Source organism: Dromaius novaehollandiae, chromosome 2, assembly GCF_036370855.1.
Source record: "Dromaius novaehollandiae isolate bDroNov1 chromosome 2, bDroNov1.hap1, whole genome shotgun sequence".
Taxonomy (NCBI): Eukaryota; Metazoa; Chordata; class Aves; order Casuariiformes; family Dromaiidae; genus Dromaius; species Dromaius novaehollandiae.
The window spans coordinates 50,966,642-50,988,736 of record NC_088099.1 but is presented as its reverse complement, the minus strand read 5'-3'; the positions used below and the strand labels follow the sequence as shown (position 1 = coordinate 50,988,736).

At 46.4% G+C, this 22,095-nt stretch overlaps 2 protein-coding genes and 2 non-coding genes across 10 annotated transcripts; all 4 read left to right on the top strand.

Moving 5' to 3' along the window:
* The first annotated feature begins 1,405 nt into the window (after positions 1-1,405).
* SLC25A38 (solute carrier family 25 member 38) lies at positions 1,406-12,834 on the top strand. Of its 4 annotated transcripts, XM_026094079.2 has the most exons (8): positions 1,406-1,720; positions 2,202-2,307; positions 4,585-4,706; positions 5,352-5,436; positions 5,951-6,130; positions 7,061-7,229; positions 7,838-8,004; positions 9,037-12,834. In XM_026094079.2, exons 2-8 carry the CDS (start codon positions 2,272-2,274, stop codon positions 9,157-9,159), a joined length of 882 nt encoding a protein of 293 aa, XP_025949864.1. In that variant the 5' UTR covers positions 1,406-1,720; positions 2,202-2,271; the 3' UTR covers positions 9,160-12,834. The 4 variants fall into 4 exon arrangements, with proteins under 4 accessions (XP_025949864.1, XP_025949865.1, XP_025949868.1 ...); XM_026094080.2 differs by lacking the exon at positions 1,406-1,720 and having other exon boundaries at positions 2,183-2,307; XM_026094083.2 differs by lacking the exons at positions 1,406-1,720; positions 2,202-2,307 and adding an exon at positions 2,507-2,919.
* A 3,476-nt stretch (positions 12,835-16,310) lies between these two features.
* On the top strand, positions 16,311-21,053 carry RPSA (ribosomal protein SA). Of its 4 annotated transcripts, none has more exons than XM_026094087.2 (7): positions 16,311-16,455; positions 16,717-16,887; positions 17,571-17,689; positions 19,018-19,263; positions 19,975-20,103; positions 20,336-20,504; positions 20,910-21,053. In XM_026094087.2, the coding sequence occupies exons 2-7, from the start codon at positions 16,755-16,757 to the stop codon at positions 21,002-21,004; spliced, it is 891 nt and encodes a 296-aa protein (XP_025949872.1). In that variant the 5' UTR covers positions 16,311-16,455; positions 16,717-16,754; the 3' UTR covers positions 21,005-21,053. The 4 variants fall into 4 exon arrangements, with proteins under 4 accessions (XP_025949872.1, XP_025949871.1, XP_025949870.2 ...); XM_026094086.2 differs by having other exon boundaries at positions 16,318-16,455; positions 16,720-16,887; XM_026094085.2 differs by lacking the exon at positions 16,311-16,455 and adding an exon at positions 16,484-16,583 and having other exon boundaries at positions 16,720-16,887.
* Positions 18,331-18,490, top strand: LOC112979704 (small nucleolar RNA SNORA62/SNORA6 family). Its single transcript, XR_003258251.1, has one exon. It is a non-coding gene; the product is annotated as a small nucleolar RNA SNORA62/SNORA6 family (small nucleolar RNA).
* LOC112979703 (small nucleolar RNA SNORA62/SNORA6 family) lies at positions 19,422-19,580 on the top strand. The gene has a single exon (XR_003258250.1). It is a non-coding gene; the product is annotated as a small nucleolar RNA SNORA62/SNORA6 family (small nucleolar RNA).
* Positions 21,054-22,095: the final 1,042 nt, after the last annotated feature.

Here is a 22,095-nt window from a genome sequence, read left to right as displayed (position 1 = left end):
AAGCTGGCAGCACAGCTGGGACCCCCCCCCCCCCAAACTTGCTGGGTGCCAGAGAGAGCGAGCCCTTCCTTTGGCATCCCGAGGTGCCTATGCGTAAGCTTAGGAAGCCATGGAAATTTACAGCAATGAGGGAAAACGGTGGTCGGGGGAAGTGCCTACACACCCCTGTTAATTCTGCTGTCTGATAAATTGCTTTACCATATAGATTTTGTCCAGTACAAGTGTTCCTGCCCCTTTTTTTCTCCTGACCAAATTTCCAGTCTGTAATTTCACAACACATCATTTATTTGCAAGGCCACGGAATGCTACAGAAACGTCACTTGTCTGTGCAAAAAAATAAACACTTCTACCTCTTTTCTGCTTTTTTTCCAAGGCCATCCGTCAATTCTTCTGATGTTAGAAGAAGGGTTGCACCTTGTGGCTGAGCCATCTGCAGTGGAACATTGTTGTGCACTGGGTAGGTGCCAGTGCTTTGCGGATCTTGGTAAGAAATAATGCCCATTCAAATCTGTAAGTGTACTACAATGTTTAATCAGAATATTTAAAGATAGGAGAGGAATAAATGATTAGCAATTAGCTCTTACATCCCTTCTGATGCTGGGAACCCCGAGATGATACGGCGTCAGACGGACCTCTCAATCAGGACACAGCACACTGCGCAGATCCCGCCTGTGGTGAGGTTCATCAGCATTTTGGTCTTTATAGCTCTTACAGGATTTTCTTAGAAGAAAATAATTCTATTCATTGTTTCCACAGTCACACAAAAGGATGTTCACATGAGAAACTGCAGTTTCACTTTTAGATAAAGACGAGGACATGCAGGCGGCTGGAGCCAAATGGGAACTGCCTGCAGCCTGTTCTGTTACAATTAGCTGTCTGAGTTAATCCTGTGGCCAAGGAATATGGGCAGCACAGCACAGGCCTGTACCTACTTAGGTTAACTGTTAAGCGGATCACTAATTCCTAAGTGTACAATAGTCTTCTGCACAATAGTGGCTCTGCAGATGGCAGTATATTGAACAGCATCCAGCCGGAGAGCCTGGCTCCAGCTTTGTTTTGCCCTAAGATGTGGTTTGCTAGGGAAAGCACCAGGAGAGAAGTGGGTGGGCTGATCCTCTTTTCCACGAGTTTGCAGGCAGAGTCAATCCAGGAAATGTAAGCAGGCAGTCACTGCCCTGAGGAGGGAACTGCATAATGAGAGAGAGAAGCTCACCAAAGAGAAGTGGACCGGGAAAGGTAGAAGGAAGCCCTCATGAAAAGCTTTTGCTAGCATATATGTTACATTTTCTCAGAGAAGAATAGTCTCTCTTTCTTTGGGGTTTCTATCTGACAAAGTGAACAAACAGGGAAAAGTGGTCTGTGCATGTGATTATTTCTGTGCTCTGGTTTTTCTTTGTAGGAACAGCCCTGCTTAGCTGAAGTATGACGTGTCTCTAAGCACCTCCCCCTACCCAGGAGGGCAGGCCAGGGCACAGCAGGCTGGCAAACGATTCTCAGAAAAGCCTATCATTTAAGCAGCTGCATAGTCCTATCTTCCTCCTGCTTCACAGATAAGAAAGAGTCAGGCCTGAAGAGTCAGCAAAGAAACCCAGTCTTGAGAGCTGAAGCACGTTTAAAATAAATCACCTTATTTCAGTATCTAACTTCTTAAATGATCCAGAAAAACAGGCCTTCTCTGCTCCAGGCTCAAGATGTAGAAAACAAAGTAGAAACATTAATGGTAAGAAAATGGAAGAGAGAAACTTGTGCTTTTGAATGCCACTATCGCCAGAACAAGACCTCTAGGGGGAGGGAGGGGAAGGAAGAAATTAAAACAATACATTATAAATTTTCCCTTCTGTATTGCCTTTGTTTTCTAGAATTCACTAGGTCTGTGCATTGCAGCAAATTAGTTGCTGGATATCAAACTAGCTGGGGAATGATGTAATAAAGAAGAGATCTTTTGGGGGCAGTGACTTAAATGTTTATTATTTTCATTTAATAAACTTGCAGTCTTTAAATAATAACTGAAGAAAGCCATCTTTCAAAGTGAGCATTTAAGAAAGTATGTCAATGGTGGTACAGAAAAATTCAGTGGCAATAGGTAACATATTTATCTGTTGAAAAAGAAACATTTAGTAATAGTTCAGATCACTGAAATTCCACTCTTGGTAGGCTCTAGTATTTTGCGCCCTTAAAGACAGGCTGGTGTGTTTTTGCAGGGGAAGGTTTCGATGTATTGCAAATTACACGCAGAAGACCACAGCGGCTGGCGGGGATAGGGGTGGCGGCATGGAAAGTTTGCAGGAGGAGACTGCTCTGCAGCGGGTGAGTGCTCTGCGTGCGGCGGCGAAGGTGCCAGCACGGGAAGGACGCCCGAGCACGTCGCCCGGTGGGTCCGGCGACGCTCGCGCAGGTCCCCGGAGCAGAGCCACGACGAGCCGTCGGCCCGGGGCTGCAGTTCAGCTCCCGGCGGCCGGAAGCAGAAGGAAGGGGGCGGTTCGGGGTGCGTTGCGCTGAAGAAACAAGGGCGGCGCGGCGATACGGGGCGGCGGGCCGCGGAGAGGGGCAGCAACGGGGGGCCAGCCAGCTGCGGCACCCGCTGCTGAGGAGGGCGCCGGTCTCGCCACGGGGGGCCCTGCGGGCCCGGCCAGGCGCCAGCGGCGGACACCTCCGAGGGAGGCAAGACCCGCGGACCCATGGCCCCCCAACCGGCGCTGACCGACCGACCACCGCGCGCAGCCGTCTCGCCCCCCCCCAGCAAGCCACGGGTTACAGCGAGCGCCCAAGTGCCCCTGCGCGGCTGTGCTCTGCTCGCCGATTGGCTCGCGGCGGGCCGCTCGGATTGGCCAGCGGCGGAGGAGCGCTGCGGGCGTCACTCTGCCTCGTCTCGCTCACTGGTTGCGGCGCGGCTCCGGGATGCCGGGGCGAGCGGCGGAGGTAATGAGGCGTGCTGGTTCCGCGCGTCTCGGCGCGGGGCTGCGCTTGCTGAGTTAAGCAGGGCCTGCCTAGGGCGGCAAGTGGATGGGGAACCCGAGGGCCTGTGTCACCCCCTTACCGTCGCCCTCCGCGTCCTGGGGCCGAGTCGAGTAAGTGGGTGGGAAGCCCTGGTGTACCCATAAGTCCGCAGTGCTTAGCTTGCCCTGCCGGGGGCGGGGGGTGGCTGAAGTGTCAGGCCAGGTGCTTGGTGGCGCTGAGGTATGGGTTGACCCGGGCGCTGCATTGCTTCAGCAGAAAGGTGTCTTCTTTTCCGTATCTTGTGCCTGTTTTCAGAAAGCCACTTCTTTCTTTCTCCTAGACCAGGTTATATCTTTTTTTTTTGCCTTGTAACAGAGTCAGCGGCTGCGCATCAGGCTGATGTGCTATCGGGAGGTGCACACCGGGTGCGTGTAGTTGGAAACCCGAAGGTGCTATAGGCTGCCGAGGGGCTCACGTGTGAAGGGGTGCTTCATGGCCCAGGAGCCACGTGGTTATCAAGCAAGTGTCGTGTGTGGGACACGAGCTGTGCCGGCCCATTGCTCTGCCCCCTTCTCTGTGGGGAGCCTGGGGTGCCCTGGCTGGGAGGGACCAGGTGTGGCCACAGCCAAGATGCTGTGGGATGAAGGACATCTGGGAGTGTGCCCATGTCCTCTCAACTATGGTTGCTGTCCAGCAGCAATGTATTTTAGGGAACATTGTTGAAGAATCATAATGTATTTTGTTAGTGATGAGAAGTTTAAAAGTAAGCATTAGAGAACAGGAAGATGTAGTTTACTTTAAGAGATTTATTATTACAAGAACACCAGCCATCAGGCTTTTGAATGTACCCCTCTAGAAACCCTCATGTTACCAAAATGTCCTCTGACATGGTTCTGTCTGAGGGGCCTAGAAACCTTATTATTCATTAGGATCACATTAAATGATTGCATGAAAAATAAATCTCTGCCCTGCTTTCAGGTTTATGCCTTCCAGCTTGTCATCCAAGGAATACTGGGAGATGACAGAGCATGTGGATAAGAAAAACAAATCTTAGCTGACCTGGCAGCAGCTTGCTTTAAGTATGCTTGAGCTAAGTTTGGGTGAAACACATCTTTCTGTCTGAAAAGTCAGGTTTTAAGGGAGCGTGTCACTTGTTTCCATGGTATTTAGGAGGCCTTGGTCTGTGGATCAGGCACAGGTGAACTCGGAGACCTGCAAGCAGAATGCTGAACAGAAGCAGACTGAATCAGGGCTAAAGCACAGGTAGTTGGTGCGATGGTAGGAAGTGGATGCAGATTTCCTCTGATATGCGTGAGAATGGTATTGACAGAAGAACAAATGGTTACCAAAGGGCTGCTAATGCATTTAGGTTTCACATTCAAAAGACTCTTTCCAACCATTAAAATACAAGGAGATTCTGGAACAACCTCCCAGGAAAGGCAGAGGGAACAAAAACCTCAAATAAAACTTTCAGTCTCTGAAAAGATCTGTGACATGGTTTCCTATATGAGCAGCCGTATTTAGTGTTTGGGTCTGTCTCTTGTTCTTTTCCTATGACATGTGGTGTATCAGCTGGTTTATTTCCTCTTATGCCACTCTTAATCAAATAGCCAATTTAATAGTAAAGCCTTATTCTTCCTCTTCCAGATGCATCCAGTCCTAAAGGCCTTTGTGTGTGGTTCCATCAGTGGGACCTGCTCCACCCTTCTGTTCCAGCCCCTCGACCTGCTGAAAACCCGCTTGCAGACTCTGCAGCCTTCTGTGAATGGGTGAGGGCGGCTGGGTGGGTCAGTGTATGGGTGCATACACCATCATGGGCTTCTTCCTGCTTTCCTGGCCAGGGCTTAGAGTGCAGGGGTATAATTCAGATGTTGAGAGTCTTTCTGAAACAGATATGTTTTTATAGCATGGAGAAGATTCAGTATTTTGCCCCAAAGGAATGGAGATAGTAGTTCTTGTGAACTCTACCAAGATGTAGGCACAGCATCTGTTGGCACTCATCTGAGAGCTCCATGTTTGCTGGGGTGGGTGCCAGGCAGTTAACTGGGTGTCCACTATGGTCTAAAAAGTCCTGTGCAGCTGCCATGTAACCTATTCACACGCATGCAACTGCTTCCATTTGCCAGGTGCAGTCAACCATGACAACATCGGGTGTTGTTAATAAAGGGAGAAATCAAAAATGCTACTGAGAGATGCCTCTACCTTGTGTCACAAGTGGTGGATAAGCAGGAGGTGGCAGTGAAACACTGGGCAGGGTGACCAAGGAAAGCAGGCTGAGAGGAGACAGAGCATCTCTGAGGTGCTGTGGCTAATGTGCAGATATACCAGTGGAAGGTGGGGTGACTGTAAAGTGTGCCTGCCAGAGAGCAGAAACAGATCATCTTGGTAGTCCTTGTTTCTTGTCTTACTTTCAGGTCCAGCCGTGTTGGGATGGTAACACTGCTCTTTAGGGTTGTTCGTACAGAGAGTCTCCTGGGGCTCTGGAAAGGTGTCTCTCCAGTAAGTGGCTGTTTTAACCCTGCCATGTAAAAATAATTACATAAATACATCTACTATTTATTACTAACTATGGGCTGGATTTAAATGGGCAGCTCTTGTAAAATTATGAACGAAACCATGTGATTAAGATGGTTAAGTCCCATTTTAAGGAGTTAATATCATGAGTTCCACTGATTGGTCATAGTGGTCACTGTGGATTTGCAGTGCTGAGCAGCTGAGCATTTGAATATCTTTGCAGATCTGGAGTGGCATCTGCACCAACCTCATTTTCATCCAGAATATGCCTGTTGCTAGAAAGTGAGGAATGCATTAAATCCTGGCATTGTTTCAACCCTCTGGCTAGCTCTGTGGTGTATTGTTTTTATCTTGTCTTCTTTCCTTAGTATATTACCTTTAGTGCTCTTTTTCTCATACAAAGCTTCCTGTCAAGTCTAATAGTCTCTGTAAAGTTCTGTAATATGTTTTCTCTCACATGTGCTTTTTCTTTCTTCATCTGCTCCTATTTCTTCTGAAGTCTTTTGCAAGATGCATTCCTGGAGTTGGGATTTACTTCAGCACTTTGTACACAATGAAGCAAAAGTTTTTAGTGGACCGTTCGCCCACAGCCCTGGAGTCTGTCTTTCTGGGTGCCACCTCCCGTGCAATAGCTGGGATTTGCATGCTGCCAGTGACTGTAGTGAAGACCCGATACGAGGTGAATGTGACTTTAAGAGCTTTGTAATTAGTTCCCTGTTAATGATGTTGCAGCCTTTCCCATTATGAAAAAGAAATTTCTCTTGTTTGGAAAAAACAAGGACAGTGAATCAAGATAGTCTATGATTATCTGTGGTGATGTGTGATATGATGTCATGGAAATGGGCTGCTTTCTTGGCAAAAGATCCTGCTCGTTGTTTTTTAAAGTATAGTGTCCTCCCAGTGCAGGTGAGCAGACAGAAGCATCTTAGGCTGTAGCCTTAGATTTGGAGTGCTTTTTTGTTGTCTGGTAACTGCATATTTCAACTTACCATGACTTCTGCTTAGCATGGTAATGGTTTAGTGGGCAATGAGGTTTCCCTCCTTGAGAATGAGAACTGCTTTTACTGGGAAAGAATGCTGTGGAGGCAGCAAGCTCAGCCATCTTTGGGAACCAGTGTTAAGGGCTTTCCAGAGAAAGTGGATGGAGCAGGAGAAGTTGCATTCAAAAAGCAGATATGTTCTAAGGCACGTTGGAAGTTCACCTTGTGCTTTAGCAAAACTGCAAGTTCCTGTCACTGAGGTAGAGTGGGGACAGTAGCTCCGATTTCATCCTGAGTCACACATTATAGAGAAAATGTCATGCCATGCCACTGATTTTTAGGCAAGGAATATAAGATGGGGCAAAATTCACCCTGAGATTTTTAAGTTTCAATTTTATGCAATGCCTGTCTAATTATAGCGTCTTTCATATTTTACCTTCTTGAAGGACTGTTTTAAAGGCTGAGGTAGATTGGAACTCAGTTGTGCCCTTGGGGAATCTTTTATACTGCCATCTCAGCCATCACATGGAGTGCATACTAACATCTGTTTGGACAAAGTGGCCTCAGGGTGTGTAGAGAACTTGTTGGCCTGTGCCTAGCACGTAGATGTCTTTTGTCTACCTTTGCAGAGTGGAAGATTTGGCTATGGGAGTGTATATGGAGCACTGAAGAATATATATCAAACGGAGGGGGCTCGTGGCATGTTCAGTGGGCTCACTGCAACGCTGCTGCGGGATGCTCCTTTCTCTGGAATCTACCTGATGTTCTACACGCAGACCAAAAAACTCACTCCTCAGGGTAAGGCTGAACGTAAGGTGGTGTAATGGAAGATGTTTTTCTTGCCCTGCAGTAAGCTGTCTGCATGCTGTACTTACAGCCCTCTAACTCAGTAGGTAAATTAGTCTTTTGCAGGCTTTTAGGTGGGACATTGGCCTTTTACCTGTGCAATACCATAGCCCTGGATCAGTCCAGAAATGGAAATTGGTCTATTATTGTCTTTCATGGGGGGGTCCTGACGTGTAAGGTAGGTTAGTGAACAGTTGAGAGAAAGGCTGTGTTCGGCGGTGCTGTCTGCTGCTAGTTGTCTTGTATGCTGGGTAGTTTCCACTAAAATGGGGTTTCTGTGATAGAATTACTAGAACCAGCTGTTGCAAGACTCATACAACCTTTCCTTCTCTGACTTGCAGGCAAATTCAGTTCTTTGGCAGGGAGTCTTGTTAACAGTGCTAACTTTTAACTCGTAGTCACTTTTCCTCCTGAAAAGTCTTCTCTGCCCTGCCTAGATTTTTAACTCTTCTCAAACTCTGCTGTCGATTCTGTCATGTGATAGCTTTTCACTTTGTTGTGCAGCATGAGTATTAACACACTGCTTTGTGTCTCAGTGAATTCCCTTTGCTCTCTGGCAGATCAGCTGGATCCAGCACTCATGCCCCTGCTGAATTTTGGCTGTGGGATCTTTGCGGGAATCTTGGCTTCACTGGCAACACAGCCTGCTGACGTCATCAAAACACATATGCAATTGTCCCCACAAAAGTACCACAGGACGACCCAAGCCATTGCCTTCATCTACAAGGTGAGGTGAATCACTTCTAATATATCTGATTACAGCCTCATGTCCCATCCCATTGCCAGAAGCACAGCTAAGAAAGCTCTTGCCTTTTAAAGTAGGCGAACAAATGTGACTATGCTAGACATGCTCTTGCAGTGAGGTGTTAGCATGAGGCTGAGGTGGGTCATGGGGGAATTGCTGAGCAAGCTTAGAGTGTGGGAGCACAAAGGTAGGCATGTTCTAGCAGGCAAATCTCCAGACAAACCTGCCTCATGTTTTAGGCTGGTGTTGACTCTTACACTGGTAGTGATGGAAAGCACTTAGATTATTTCATTTTAACTGTGTGGGCATGCAAAGCTTGTAGGAGCTGTCTGCATCCAGCTTACAGCTGCTGCCACCCCTCTGGTTTATCAGTGTAGGCATATCTGTGATTGCTATGCTGAGGCAAAGAAGGTTGCTTTAGTATGTGGCATGAAATGCCCGTTTCAGAGAGAAAACAGCTACAAACCAGTTCTTTGAACTTTGGACACTAGAAGGGAAATGAGTGTCCAGACCTGTATTCAATGAACCAGGTGGAGATCTATTCCAAACTCACCTTTTCTTGGAAGGACAGCTACTGTGATGCATTTTGCCTTCATCCATGTGGGCATATTAATGCGTGCTGTTAATTAAGTGCACGTCCAAGCCTTCTTTGAAAACCAGGCCTTCTACCATCCCCACGATAAGATCCTGAGGTGCAGGCCTTGCTGGAAGTAAGGACAAGTCATTTTCCTAAAGTGGCTTGAAGCTGTCATCTCCTCTTTCTTGGACTTGAGTGAGGTTTTCCCTGTTCTTTGTCATCCTTGCATATCCTTCCCCACTCACTCTTCTTTCAGCAAGTAGCAATTGCACAGTGCTACAATTTCTCCCTAAGGGCTAAATGCTGTTTGCGCCTGGATCTTTCAGAGATGAGTCTGGGTATGAGCTGAAATAGCTGTTCCATGCAATAAATGATGAGGAATTAAAATGTTGGAGGCACATGGTGATGGACTGCTGTATGCCTGTCTCCTGTTGCAGGACTTTGGGTTGGTCGGCTTTTTCCGAGGTGGTGTGCCCCGGGCTCTAAGGCGTACTCTGATGGCAGCAATGGCATGGACTGTATATGAACAGATGATGGAAAAAATGGGCTTGAAATCTTGAGTGACTTGCACTAGAAATGGCCGGCCTCACTCCTTTTCCTGCTTGCTGTGATCAACTGGCACTGGGAAGTTCTCAGTTCCATGGATGAATAAGTCTTCTTCAGCTGGGAAGAAGAAATCCCTTCTGAGATGGGGATTAGGCCTTTTGGCAAGTGGAGGAAAGACAGATCAGATTGCCACATCATTTGAGTAACGCATTCCAGAAGGACTGTACATGCAGACTGCTGTGGGAAATGGCAGGGTTTTCACAGCCTGGGAACTATGCTGAGAGAAGCCCCTTTTAAAAATAGCTTTGTGCTCACCACCTTTATGCAATGAGAAATGTCTGAGCAGAAGTGTTTGAGGAGAAAACAGTGAAGACAATGCTGATTGCAGAATCTGTCAGCCTGTTCCTTACTGGTGTGGCCATTAAGGCCATGTTGATTCACCATCTGATATAGATCCTCCTTCCTCACATGATTTGTTCTCACAGGAGAACATAGCAGAGGATGCTAGGAGACTGGCTGTGTCTCTTAATGCTTATATTGCAGGGGTGGGTGGAAGAGAAATGAAAGGCTGAAAGAAAGCTAGAAACACAGTCTGTGTCATCACTTGCCTACCATGTTTGATAGCAGAGAAAGTAACTGGAACATCCATGCTATGTTATTTGTTTTTACCTAAATGAGCATCTTAACACTCTTCAGGTGTGCTTCTGCCTCTACAGCAGTGCTTGCACAGGAATTAAGAAGCATAAGGCACTTTAAAGTAGAAGTAGAGAGAGTTGAATTGCTACCAAAGTTGCATTAATTGCCCACAAAACATTTTTCCTGCTGGTCTGACTGTATCAGGAATACCGCAGTACTTTTTTTATCCAGTTCTACTACAGACTTACCTGCTTCATATCATTCATTTGCTGATCTCTGATCTCTACTCTCAGTGCAAGCTGGTCCTTAGATGTAGTTTTTAGGGATATAGCTCATAATGCATAAATGTATAATGGAACCAGATATTGGTACTTCAGATTTCACTGAGAAGCTGCTGCTGATTGCATGAGGAATATCTTTGGTTTTGGCAAGAGAAGGCTGTTCTTTTCTGTAAACTCTCTCCAAAGTTTTGAGGCCTCTGAGTGTTTGGTAGGGAACTTTCATCTCTGGGCTCCACACAAACCCCGGACAGTTTTCCAGATGATCATTCTCTCTTAGAAGGTAGTCCACTCATATTTCAGTATTCCTGCTGTTAGACTTGGAGTCAAACCTACTCCTTCCATCAGCTGTGCCTTCTTCCTCATTCCTAGTTTGTAACATAGACCTGATAGCATATGCTTTCCAAAGTCAGATACAGCACGTTCCCTTCTTCACTTGTGCCTCAGTGCTGCCTGGCTGAGTTGGGACTCTTGCAGCTTTGTTGGTGTTGCTGCAAAGATGGGCATGGAAGTCTGCATCCTATTCCATGGCATGCCTTGCAGACAACATAGCTTTGGTTCTTATTTTCTTAAATGTCTAGAGATATTAAAATTCACTTGAAAACAAGAGCAGAAGTCTCTAAATATGAAGGCATGATATACTCTAGCTGTACAGGTAACTGGTATTAGCTACTGTTCTTTAAATTTTATGTGTAATTTGCACAATCAGTGCTTGCCCTGGCAGCCTCCTGAAGACGAGATTAGAGGGGACATAGGTTGTAAAAGATATTCCTTACCAGAGTCCAACCCCAACAAGGTATGATGACTGACAGAAAAGTGAAGTCTAGGGAAAGTCTAAGGGACAGGCTAGAGGCTTGGAAGGTGCTGCCTGTTTTCAGCCTCAGCCGATCCGTGATGGAGGACTGGCACTACACCGCACGGGAATCTCCAAGAGTAGTAGGAGGGTCCTGTGTACATTTATCTGCATGTTAATAATAGAGCAGTGCATCAAATCATTCCAGTCAAAATCAGTTTGTGGCTGACAAGCTGCCAGATTCCCTGTGCTGCTTCTGACTGTCAGACATGTGGACAGATCATTTGCCATATCCTAAATATGAAGAACTTTTCCTTTCTTTTGCTGTCCCTCCTGCCCCTGGTAACCTGAAGGGTGCCTGCATGAAACAGCAGTGGAAACTGCTGTTTATTGCCCCAAGCACTACAAGCTCAGAGAGCCAGAGAACCAAGTCTGGGGTTATTGACCTGGCAGACTAAAGTGGCAACTGCATGAGCTGCTCTAAGTCTTTTATTTCTTTAAGCATGGGATCAAACCAACATACTATACTAGAAGCCTGAATTTATTTGGGACTTTCTGGATCTGTTGTGTGAAGTGGATCTATTTCTCATCTTGGGCTGTGGCAGTCCAGGGCTGTGGATGGTGTCCTGAAAGATACTTCATGAATGTTGTAGTTCCCGATTTAGCAATGGCAGAACAGAGCAGTGTGCAACTTGTGCAGATAGAAACTTAAGTTCTTAAAAATGACTATCCATGTTAAATCTCAAATTAAGTAATCTCTGCATCAGAAGCCTGAAATGCAGGAACACTTCAGCAGCTTTTATGCCCTATACTCTTGCTTGGTCAAATAACAAAGGAAGAATTAAAGAATCTGTTCTGACATGCCAGAATGTCTTAAAATGTACTTTTCTTTTGTTAGATTTTTCTTTGGAAAAGCTCTTCCATTCCCCTCCCTTTGTGGAGGATGAGGAGGGCTCTTTGTTGTGGCATTAGTGTGAAAAGGCATATGCCTTTGACTCGTGAATTAGCCTGGGCTCCTTTAAGAAACAGAGACTCTGAACTGCTCTGCGTTTCATCAAAACCCTGGTGCTGCAAATCCAAAATCTTTCCCATGTGTACATTGGTGGAGTGGGTTTTGTGGTGCAAGTTTTTTGTTTGTTTTTCTTCAGTATTTCTTTTGTCAGGTCTCCTACATATGGGGAAAAAGGAAGCTGAAAGTTCTGCTTTGTGGTCTTCTGAAAGCTGTATGAACATAGGCAGTCACAAGACTATTTTTGAGCTCTGACCCTTACCCTCCTTCCTTCTCTTCCCTCTCTGCAGAAATATTCTGCTTCTAAAGTGATCCATTGACCTTACTTCTCAAAAGCTATAGCAAGTCAAGGAAGACAAATGTGTGAATCTGATTAGGTATACTGCTCTTGAGGTCATGTGTTTCATTGACAACAAATGGCCATGGTACAACTGGAATACAACTTAAAATCAAAGAAAGTTTCAGAGACTGGCACTGGATCACTTACCTGCATCATCGCAATCCTATTAGATGTTCATTTACAAAGACACCCTAGCTTGGATTACAGACATGGTGGGGTTGGAAAGGGTGATGCTTTCTACACATGACAGGGGTACAGTCAGATCACTCTCTGAATGACCTGAGTTGCTGGCAATACATTAGGAGTGAATGTGCTCTGGTATTTTTGCTCTCTTTGCCCATGCAGCTGTGGTGGTGGAACACAAGTGTTTAACCCATTGAGGCATTCGGTATTAAAGTGAATTGTAAGGACACAAGAGAAATAGTCTGATTATTTATTTATGTTTTAGAAACACTGTTTGCATTCTTCCTGTGCCTGATGGCTTTTTTTTTCTTGCACTGTTTAAACACAACTGGAGTTTTGGAACATTCTCTAAGTTTGAGTGCTGTGAATGTTATTGTGTCTATAAAATATTTATGTGAGAAGAGTGTATTACATATTGCTATTAAAAACAACTGTGGTTGCCAAAATAAACTGTTATCTCTTCAGTGTTTATTTCAAAAAAAAAAGGAAGGAGGTGGGGAAGAAGCTTAAGAAAGCAAAGGAAGCTACCCAAGAGAACAGAGCTGTTGGTTGAGTTCAGATCTAATACATGGAAATGCATATTCTCTTTCTCTCTGGGGCATAATATATAAAGGCTGTGCTAGTACAACCTAAATCTGCTTTGCTTAAATGGAAAAAACGCATAGCAATGGGGAATCTTGTCCTTTTCACAGCTTCCTCTGTCTGCCTGTTGTGTGTAAAGACTGATGGAATTTGAATCTCAGTACCAACTATTGAGAGAGCAACCTTTAGGACAGGGGGTTTTTGAGCACTCTTGGGAGAGACTAATTCTCTTTAGTCTCTTGCCTACCAGCTCTCTGCTATTCAGGCAGTCTGATCTCAGTAGAGGACCAGAAATTGTGTCTGGGACTTCATTCTCTGCTGTGAGGCACAGAGCAGGTGATGCTAGATTGCTGGGATCTCCTTTTCTATTATCACAGCAAGCTCCTGTCCTGGGATTTAATATTAGGCAGACCATGCTAAGTGACACATCAATCCTGTTGATACTGAGATGTATGTCTCCCAGATCTGAAGGTTCCCAAAGCTCTTTTCTCTTTGCAGATGTTGCCTAAATGATGTGTTCTTATGTGAAACAGTTTTCATGGGGAGTTCCTGGTACGGGATTAACACACTCTTATCAGACAGTCCCACAGACTTATCAGTGTGCAACTCCGTGCCAGCCGGACCCAAATGGCTCATGTATGTCTTTGATACCAGGTTAGGCTGGCGGTAGCACCAGCTCTTAGACACAAGCCTGCTCAGAGCTCTCCTGCTGCCTTGGAGAACAGCCTCTGGGATGGAGGGTGTTTCTGTTCATGCTGCTGATGGCTGTCCCAGCTGTGAGAAGGGACAGGAGACAAGCTTCCCTAGGGTGCTGTCCTTGTAATAAAACATTGAACTACTGATTTGTCTTCCACCTGAAAACCAGGCAAACACTCTTTGGTTTATTTATTTACTTATTTTTGAAAACATATTGTGTGCCAAGCACAATCACTGACACCAGTACTGAGCCGAAAATATTCCTCATGTGAGGGTACTGGGGCGGGACCTGGTGTAGTCTTTTGGGGAGTTGTTTTTGTGAGATTGGCAAGGGCCAGAGCTAGAGTCTGTGGGCCCTCAGGTTTTGCAGATAGCATTGCGGCCCCGCTAGTCTTGTATAGTGAGTGCACTGGTAGATAGGTTAGTGATGTTCCTGCGACTACTCCATATCCTCCTGCCCCTTTTAGTAGGACCAGTGGAAGAAAGGCAAGATGTAAACCCCAGTTCTGGCTGCTCATCTATTAATTCTTATTTCATTTGATAAATGGGAAATGAAGCAATTCTGGGGGAGCAAGAAATTAAAGCCATTTAAAAGAAGAAAGATTCAAGCACCTTGCACTATGTTTGCACAAGCAGTTATTTGGTATTTAACACAGATGTTAACAGATATTTTAATTTTTCAAAGAAAGCATGAGCAAATTAAAGCTAACAGAAACAGCATAGAGTCAGAGAGTCGAAGTACAATGAAGAACTCATAGAGGACGATGTGTTGGTGTTAGGCAAAGGTGGAATCACAGTGTGGGCATCCCCTTCCATGGGGTGGGGGTCTTGGGGGCAGTCCAGCTGTCTGGAGCAGGGTCCACACCATATAGGATGGCATTAATCTTTTATAGTCTCCCCGTTGTCCCCCACAAAAGTAGCAGCTTAAACCAATCACAGGCCGAATTGTCTTTTTATTCAATCAGTTTTCATTCTTCCCTACAACTCTCTTGTTTTACTTCTTTATCACTAATTTTTCCTGTGTTCTACTAGAGTTGAGAATTTCTGCAGTGTCATCTCATTTTCTTAGGACTCATACCCACAAGGCTCTGCTGTGTGGTACCTCAGGCCATACAACAGCATCACCTGCTGTAGTCACGGCGGTGCTAGCCATAAGGCCCAAGTTTGTCTCCAGGTGTCTGATAGGTCTAAGCTATGCCAGCAGAGCGGTGTACAGAAAAACCATTGTGTCTGGAATGTCCTGCAGAAAGATGGCAAAGTCATCTCAGGAGAGCCAGGGCTTCTCATAATGATCAAATTGGTGCAGCCATCAGTCTCTCAAAAGAAGATAAAGAGGAGCAGGGGGCTGTACAGAAAAGACATCCACAGGCGGAAAACAGAGCCCAGACAGCGTCCACGGTCCAATCAGTAAAAGAGCTGTTGAGCTTCAAGTGTTGTGTGAGCCCTTCTTTCCTGCCCCGGCGCTGCCCTCCAGCCCTGGGGCGTGAAGAGGTGGTCTCTCTTCTGCCCTAAGCCCCACAAGTGAGGCGACGAGAGGGCCTGCCTTCCTTGGGGCTGCTGTGCCTGGGCGACAGGAGCAGTGTGGTGGAAGGTCGCCAACATCATGGGGGGGCCCAGAGGTGGGGTGTTTCAGTTGGAGGACGACAAGGCCAATGGTGGTAGCTGTCCTCAGCCTCTCTCTTCAGCTGCCTAACAGCTGCCACTCCAGAGTCGCGGCTACTTTCAAAGTGTCCCCAAATGCCCTACATCTACAGATCAGGGCCGTCCCTTCAGCGGTGGGCGGGTTTTTCACCCCTGTAGCACCAAGCAGACATGGAGCAGCCATGCAGGCAGCCAAGGCGTGCAGCAAAGCCTCAGGGAGTGACTGCCACCCTCTGCGGAGCGTGCTGAGAGCATGGAGCAGCTTCCTCAGGTGGTTGCAAAGCAGTGTGGTGGAAGGTCGCCAACGACATCGGGGGGCCTGTAGGTGGGGTGTTTCAGTCGGAGGACCACAAGGCCAAGGCAGTAGCTGTCTTAGGTATCTCCTCTTCAGCTATGTAACAGGTCATTGAAAATGGAGTAAGACCCTTCTCAGAGGTTTACGGAGAATAATACTGGATCGATTGAAGTAGCCCTCGAAAGAGTTGTTCCTTTGGAAAAGCAATGGATTTCAATACCATCATGAAGACGTGGTGGATTTCAGCGAGGTGTTCCTTCTTTTGTAATGCCTCATCAGGAGTTTTTTTCAGGAGTGGGCCAATTCGTTAAAACTGTAAAAATATTTGGTTCCCTTTTTGGCACTTGTGAGATTTCCTCTGGATTGCTCTGCTGAGTTTGGGTTCCTCCACACAAAAAAGACTGAAATACTGGAGGAGCCCAGCCAAGGTCTGAGAGATGATCAGGTGCTGGAGCACATTGTATAGAAGGTGAGGTGGAGGGAGCCGGGCTTGTTCAGCATTCAGAAGAGAAGCTTCCTTTCAGAATTTTTGCAGTGAGTTCACTTTTACCTCTGTGCATTTGACTGTGCTACAGATACAAACAGGAAGGAAATGCTAAAAGCCCAAATGGAAAAACGAAGGAATGTGATATGATGAAGTTTATACCGCACAACCTAAGTTAGCTCTCCCGCCCCGCGCAGGACTCTCTCCCCCGTTGCTAGGCACCGCCTTCCTTAGCAACCCGCGGAGGACCTCCCTTCCTGTCGGCGCCGCGGCTCCCCATTGGCCGGCGGGGAGGCTATATATAGACGTCATGTGGTCAGATGCTTCCTTTCGCCCCGTGCCCGGCGAGGTCTCCACACGGCGTTGTCCCCGCGTGAGTCCCGGGCCGCGCGCGGCGGCGGGGAGGCGCTCCGCGCATGCGCCCCGCGGCACTGGCGGCGGCCTTCCCCGCGCTGCCGGCGGCTCGTGCGGGCCCCGCCGCGGTGAAGGCCGGGGCCTGCGGTGAGCGGGAGCGGTCCGCGCAGCCAAAATGGCGGCTGGGGCGCCTGGCGGGCACGTTGGCGCGGGGGTGGCTGGCGGGCACGTTGGCCCGGGGGTGGCTCCCCGTGTGGCTGACCCGCGGTGTTTGTTGCAGCAGGTTCCCTGTCGTCGCTTCTAAAGGGAAACCTCACAATGTCCGGAGGTCTCGATGTCCTGCAGATGAAGGAGGAGGATGTCCTCAAATTCCTTGCTGCCGGGACCCACCTGGGAGGCACCAACCTTGACTTTCAGATGGAGCAGTATATCTACAAAAGGAAGAGCGATGGTGAATCCGTAGGGTGGGCGGCCCCGGGTGTAACTGGTTCAGGCAGCTGGGAGAAGTTGGGTGTTGTGGGCAGAGGTGGACAAAACAGGAATGTGTCAATGCTTGAGCTTCTCAGTGGCTTCTGTGTGGCCTGAAAGGTACAGGACTCCTTAAGAACTGAAACATTTTACTCAAAAAGTAGGCTTAAAGGTGTTTTTTAGAATGTAGTAAGTCAGTCAAAACTGGATTTGGGCATTTCTGCTACCTTTTGATTTTAGCAATAAAACACTTTTGATGCTTCCATAGTGATTTCTGCTTCTTGCCTGTGCTGTTTTTAAATCTGAGCTGCACTGTGTTACAAGTTTGCAGCTAATACCTAGACTAATAGCTAATACTGTAGACTAATACCTAGTCTATGTTGATTGGGGTTGGATGTGTGCTACATTAAAACCATACGGCAGGGATTTTGCAGGCACAGAAGTTTTTTGCTAACTGGAGGACTAATACCTAGTCTATGTTGATTGGGGTTGGATGTGTTCTACATTAAAACCATATGGCAGGGATTTTGCTGGCACAGAAGTTTTTTGCTAACTGGAGGATGAGAGTACCTCACTTACAACTGAAGTTGTGTGATGAGTTTAATAAAAGTAAGACTGTGATCCTGATGAGGATCTGTTTATTTTAAATTCTTTTGTCACTCATAGGCATTTACATCATCAATTTGAAGAGGACCTGGGAAAAGCTTCTCCTGGCAGCCCGTGCCATTGTTGCCATTGAGAACCCAGCTGATGTGAGCGTCATCTCCTCTAGGAATACTGGACAGGTAAGGACCTTGCTTTACTGGTCAGGAGGCCTGCAGTCTTGGGAGCAAGACTCTCTGGCCTTGCATAATGCTTGCAAATGTCAACTTGATGATGAAAGGAATGACCCAAAATTTGGCACTTGAACACTTTTCTTGAAGCATGTTTTTGTGTTGCACTTGCAATTTAGAACAGATCCATGAAAACTTAAAACCTTCTGTAAACTCCTGTAGATTTCAGGGAGGAGAGGGGGTGGCTGGATAGTTTGCTCTTTCATATACTGTTTTGGGTACTTTTTGCTGGACTTCATTTTAGCTGTCACTTCTCCCTCCCTCCCAGTCATTCCTTGAGTCATTAGCACTGCTTTTGGGGGGAAATGAGCATCAGATATAGAAGCTTTGAAAGAAGAAATACTGTTCCTTGCTCAACAAAGCAACTAACAAGTGCCTTTTTAATATTTTTTGTATTTCAGTGTCTCTAGATTTTTAGAGAGACATTCTGTTATAGAAGGAGACACAACCTTCAAATAAAGTCTAACTGGCTGTTAAAGTTTACTTGTGAGCTTAGCTTTTTTAGAGTAAGCCAAGTGGTGCCAAGTATACTTGAAAATTATGGAGTACAATGGGTGGATTTACAAAGGAAAAGCCTGGCCTTCTCTATTGGACCTGCACACTGTTAAAGCTTGATGCTGAGGTCAGTTTCTGGCCGATGAGCTCTCAAGTGTCGGAAGTGTGCTACAACAAACCAGATGGCAAGGTTTTCGCTAACACCAGGAGAGGAGCTCCCTCTATGATTGGCGTTTGATAGTAGTCCTTGCCACATGCCCAACTGGCCGAGACCTGAGAAATTGAAAGCTGTTGCAAATTGGTAAGAACTGGTAACTGCAGCCTTAATAGACACTGTTGCAATTTGTATATACTTAATAGCCATCTTTTTCTCTCATGACTGAAGTTGCACCACTGGATGTAGAAGGGATGTAGAAATACTGCAAGAAAGTTGGCTGACTTTTTTCATATGGTCTTTATTTCTTCTCCCCTTTTCATGACTTTGTTATGGAAAACTAATTTTGAAGTTAAGTAGCTAAATTTTTGGAGGAAAAAAAAAAGCCTTTTGTTCTGTATTCCTGACTTCCTGCTTTTGGTGATCTTTTTAATTCCTTGTGGTGGTGTAGCTATTAAGTATGTTTTTTATTAAGTCTCCTGAATGCAGAGCTGGTGAGTGAGCCCTGATTTCATAGGTATTCAAACAAATACATCAGTTGAAATTCATACATCTTCTCTGGCAGCATACCTGAGTGTCTTGGTTGGAATTGAGTTTTCCTGCCTCACCTTTGGTGTGGTCCACTTTGCAGCGTGCAGTTCTGAAGTTTGCTGCTGCCACTGGGGCTACTCCTATTGCTGGACGTTTCACTCCTGGTACCTTCACAAATCAGATCCAGGCAGCTTTTCGTGAGCCGAGACTTCTGGTTGTTACAGACCCTCGGGCTGATCATCAGCCACTGACAGAGGCATCCTATGTCAACATCCCCACCATTGCGCTGTGCAACACTGACTCCCCACTGCGCTATGTGGACATTGCTATTCCATGCAACAATAAGGTAAATTCTTTGTTGCAGCATTCAAAGCTAGAGTACACCCTAGGCTGCAAAAAGGATGCTTTCTGCAGAGGAAAGTTGGCTTGTATGTGGTATGGCTAACAGGGTGAAGAGCTGATTAAGGCTTTTGGCAAGATAGGTTGGTGAGAAGGAGGAGTTGAGCTGCACACAGTTGGAGCTTGGAGCTGAGGCCAGTTTCTGGCCAAGGAACTCCCAAGTGTAGGACGTGTGCTATAGTAACCTGGCAGGATTTTTCGCTGACACCATGAGGGTCTTTGTGGCCCAATGAATGGAGTTTGGTAGTCATTGTTGCCACAGCTGGTCAATATGAAAAAGAAGGTAAAGGGAATTGATGAAGAAACTTCTCTGAAATGGTATCTGTTCTTCTCACAAACAATCTGAAAGGCAAAGTTTAGGGAGATGAAAGACTGTTTTTGATCTCTATGTAGATGTTACTAACCAAAATTCTAATGTTAGCCAAGTCCAAGCATGTGTATGAGGTTTGTGTGGTCAAACTTTCTTAGTCAATGGGGTCTTGAAAAGCTGTCCTTAAGTCTAAGTGCATGATAGGTTTGTCAGGCATTAGCAAATTGTGCCTTCTCTTACCAAGAAATAACATAGGCTTGGTGCAAACACCTTTTGCTCTTGTGGGAAAAAGTGTGTTTTTAAAGGTTTGGCTTTGATGCAAAACTTAAATACTTTTCCTGTTTCAAGGGAGCGCATTCAGTGGGTCTGATGTGGTGGATGCTGGCTCGGGAGGTCCTCCGTATGCGTGGCACGATTTCCCGTGAACACCCGTGGGAAGTCATGCCTGACTTGTACTTCTACAGGGATCCTGAGGAGGTAGGAGATCTGTGGAAGTGTGCTTGTGTGAGCTACTGTTGTCTGTGCTCCTGCCCATCGTGTTGTGTGCCTGCCACTGGAGGATAGTTTTTTGCCAATATAATAATTAGACTTTACACTTAGAATGGTGGTTAATTAATTGCCTTGTCTGCAGTCAGTGCATTATGCCTGGCATGTGATGGTGCAGGGCGTTCTGTTTCTGAGTGACTTCAGCTATGCTCTTCCCTTGCAGATTGAGAAGGAGGAGCAGGCTGCAGCAGAGAAAGCGGTTACAAAGGAGGAGTTCCAGACTGAATGGACGGCCCCAGCTCCTGAATTCACTGCTCCTCCTCAGCCTGAGGTTGCAGATTGGTCTGAGGGAGTGCAGGTCCCATCTGTGCCCATCCAGCAGTTCCCCACAGGTCAGTTTGGGGCAGGGGGAAGGATGTGTGGGGCAATTGGGATCTTGGGAGCAGAAATGAAAAGTCTTTCTTGTATCCAGTTAGCTGCAGAGATGTGAACAATGCTGGCAATGAATCTCATTTTCATAAAAAGAGGGAGAATTGAATAGCATTCATCAGGCACTTCATTCTTCTGGGAATGTCTTTGTGCATTAAACCTTTTTCATGCCAGCTTGATATAAGGTGCCTGTCTTGGCTCAGTGTTTCTTGAAAGTCACAAATAGGCTATTTTGGGGGCACGAGATATCTATTAGGTAGTTTTTATGGGTACTTTTGTATGGATAGACAAGGATTGCAGTGTGCCTAACATGTTCTAGTGGGTGGAAAGAATTGGCGTGCACTCAGGGTTATGTTCTGTCATTGCAGAGGACTGGAGTGCCCAGCCTGCCACAGAGGATTGGTCAGCAGCTCCCACTGCTCAGGCTACTGAGTGGGTTGGGACTGCCACAGAGTGGTCTTAACTTCAGTGCTGCTGTACTGAGAAGAGAAATAAAGATGGTTTAATACACATTCTGTTTGGTACATTTCTGAGTGCCACTTGGTACTGCTTTTTTTCCTGTTGGTGTATTTAAAAAAAAATTGGAATACAGAGTGGTGTGAAGTATAATTCTTGTCCAAGGGTGGGAGCTGGAGGCTTATCAGTTTGTGCTGTTTGTGGAGTCAGTGCTTTGTGCCACCCTGCGTGTGCTCTGCCATTTCTGGGCTTGAAATGGCTGCTCTGGCCAGCAATAGTCTCTAATTTCAAAAAAGTGGGATTTGCTGCACCTGCCCACTGGGTAGCTTTCCCTTAAGTGCTGCCTCTGCTGCAGCTGGGCCCCTGAGCAGAGAGCTGAGGTTTGTATTTCCTGTCTTGCCCTAGCTCTGCCTTTTTGGTGACATGATGTTGTTTGATTGGCTGGCAGAGAGGCTATATATAAAGCCATGCTGTGAGTGATCTTCCTCTCTTTCCAAAGTGAGGATGTGTGTCATCAGTGAGTATGGGGGAGAGGGGGCCCACTGTTTTCTCTGTGGTGGGGGTGGCCCGGCCTCCACACCCTTTTGCCATTGCTGTGTTGCCGAGAGGACCAGGGGGCACACCCTCGGAGGTTGCATATGATGGTTAAAGTTCCATTTTGGAGAATCCCCAAATGGGATGTTTCCTCATGGTCACCCTGGGTGTCACTGGTTTGCTGAGCAGCCAGAGTGAGAATGTTCCAGTAGCCCAAGCTGGAGTCACAGTCAGCCCATGTACAGTGTGGAATGAAGGGCCCTTGAAATTAGAAGTGGCCATGGGTGATGAAACATTCTTGCATCTTAAAATGCAATATTACTGATTTCTTCTGTTAATTATCCTCAATAGTAAAAGCAGGTAAGTAAATTGTTGCTGTGACTAATAGCAATAATAGGAAGTACACCCTTTGCCAAGAGAAACAGGATATACTTTAAATTGTATCTCTTTTTACATACTGCTGTGTTACAGCAGTAACAGCCACGGCAGTCAACATAAAGTATTAGATTGTTTTGCTGTAGTGCATATGCCTATTATAGTAAAGTAAACCTGGAAAACAACCTG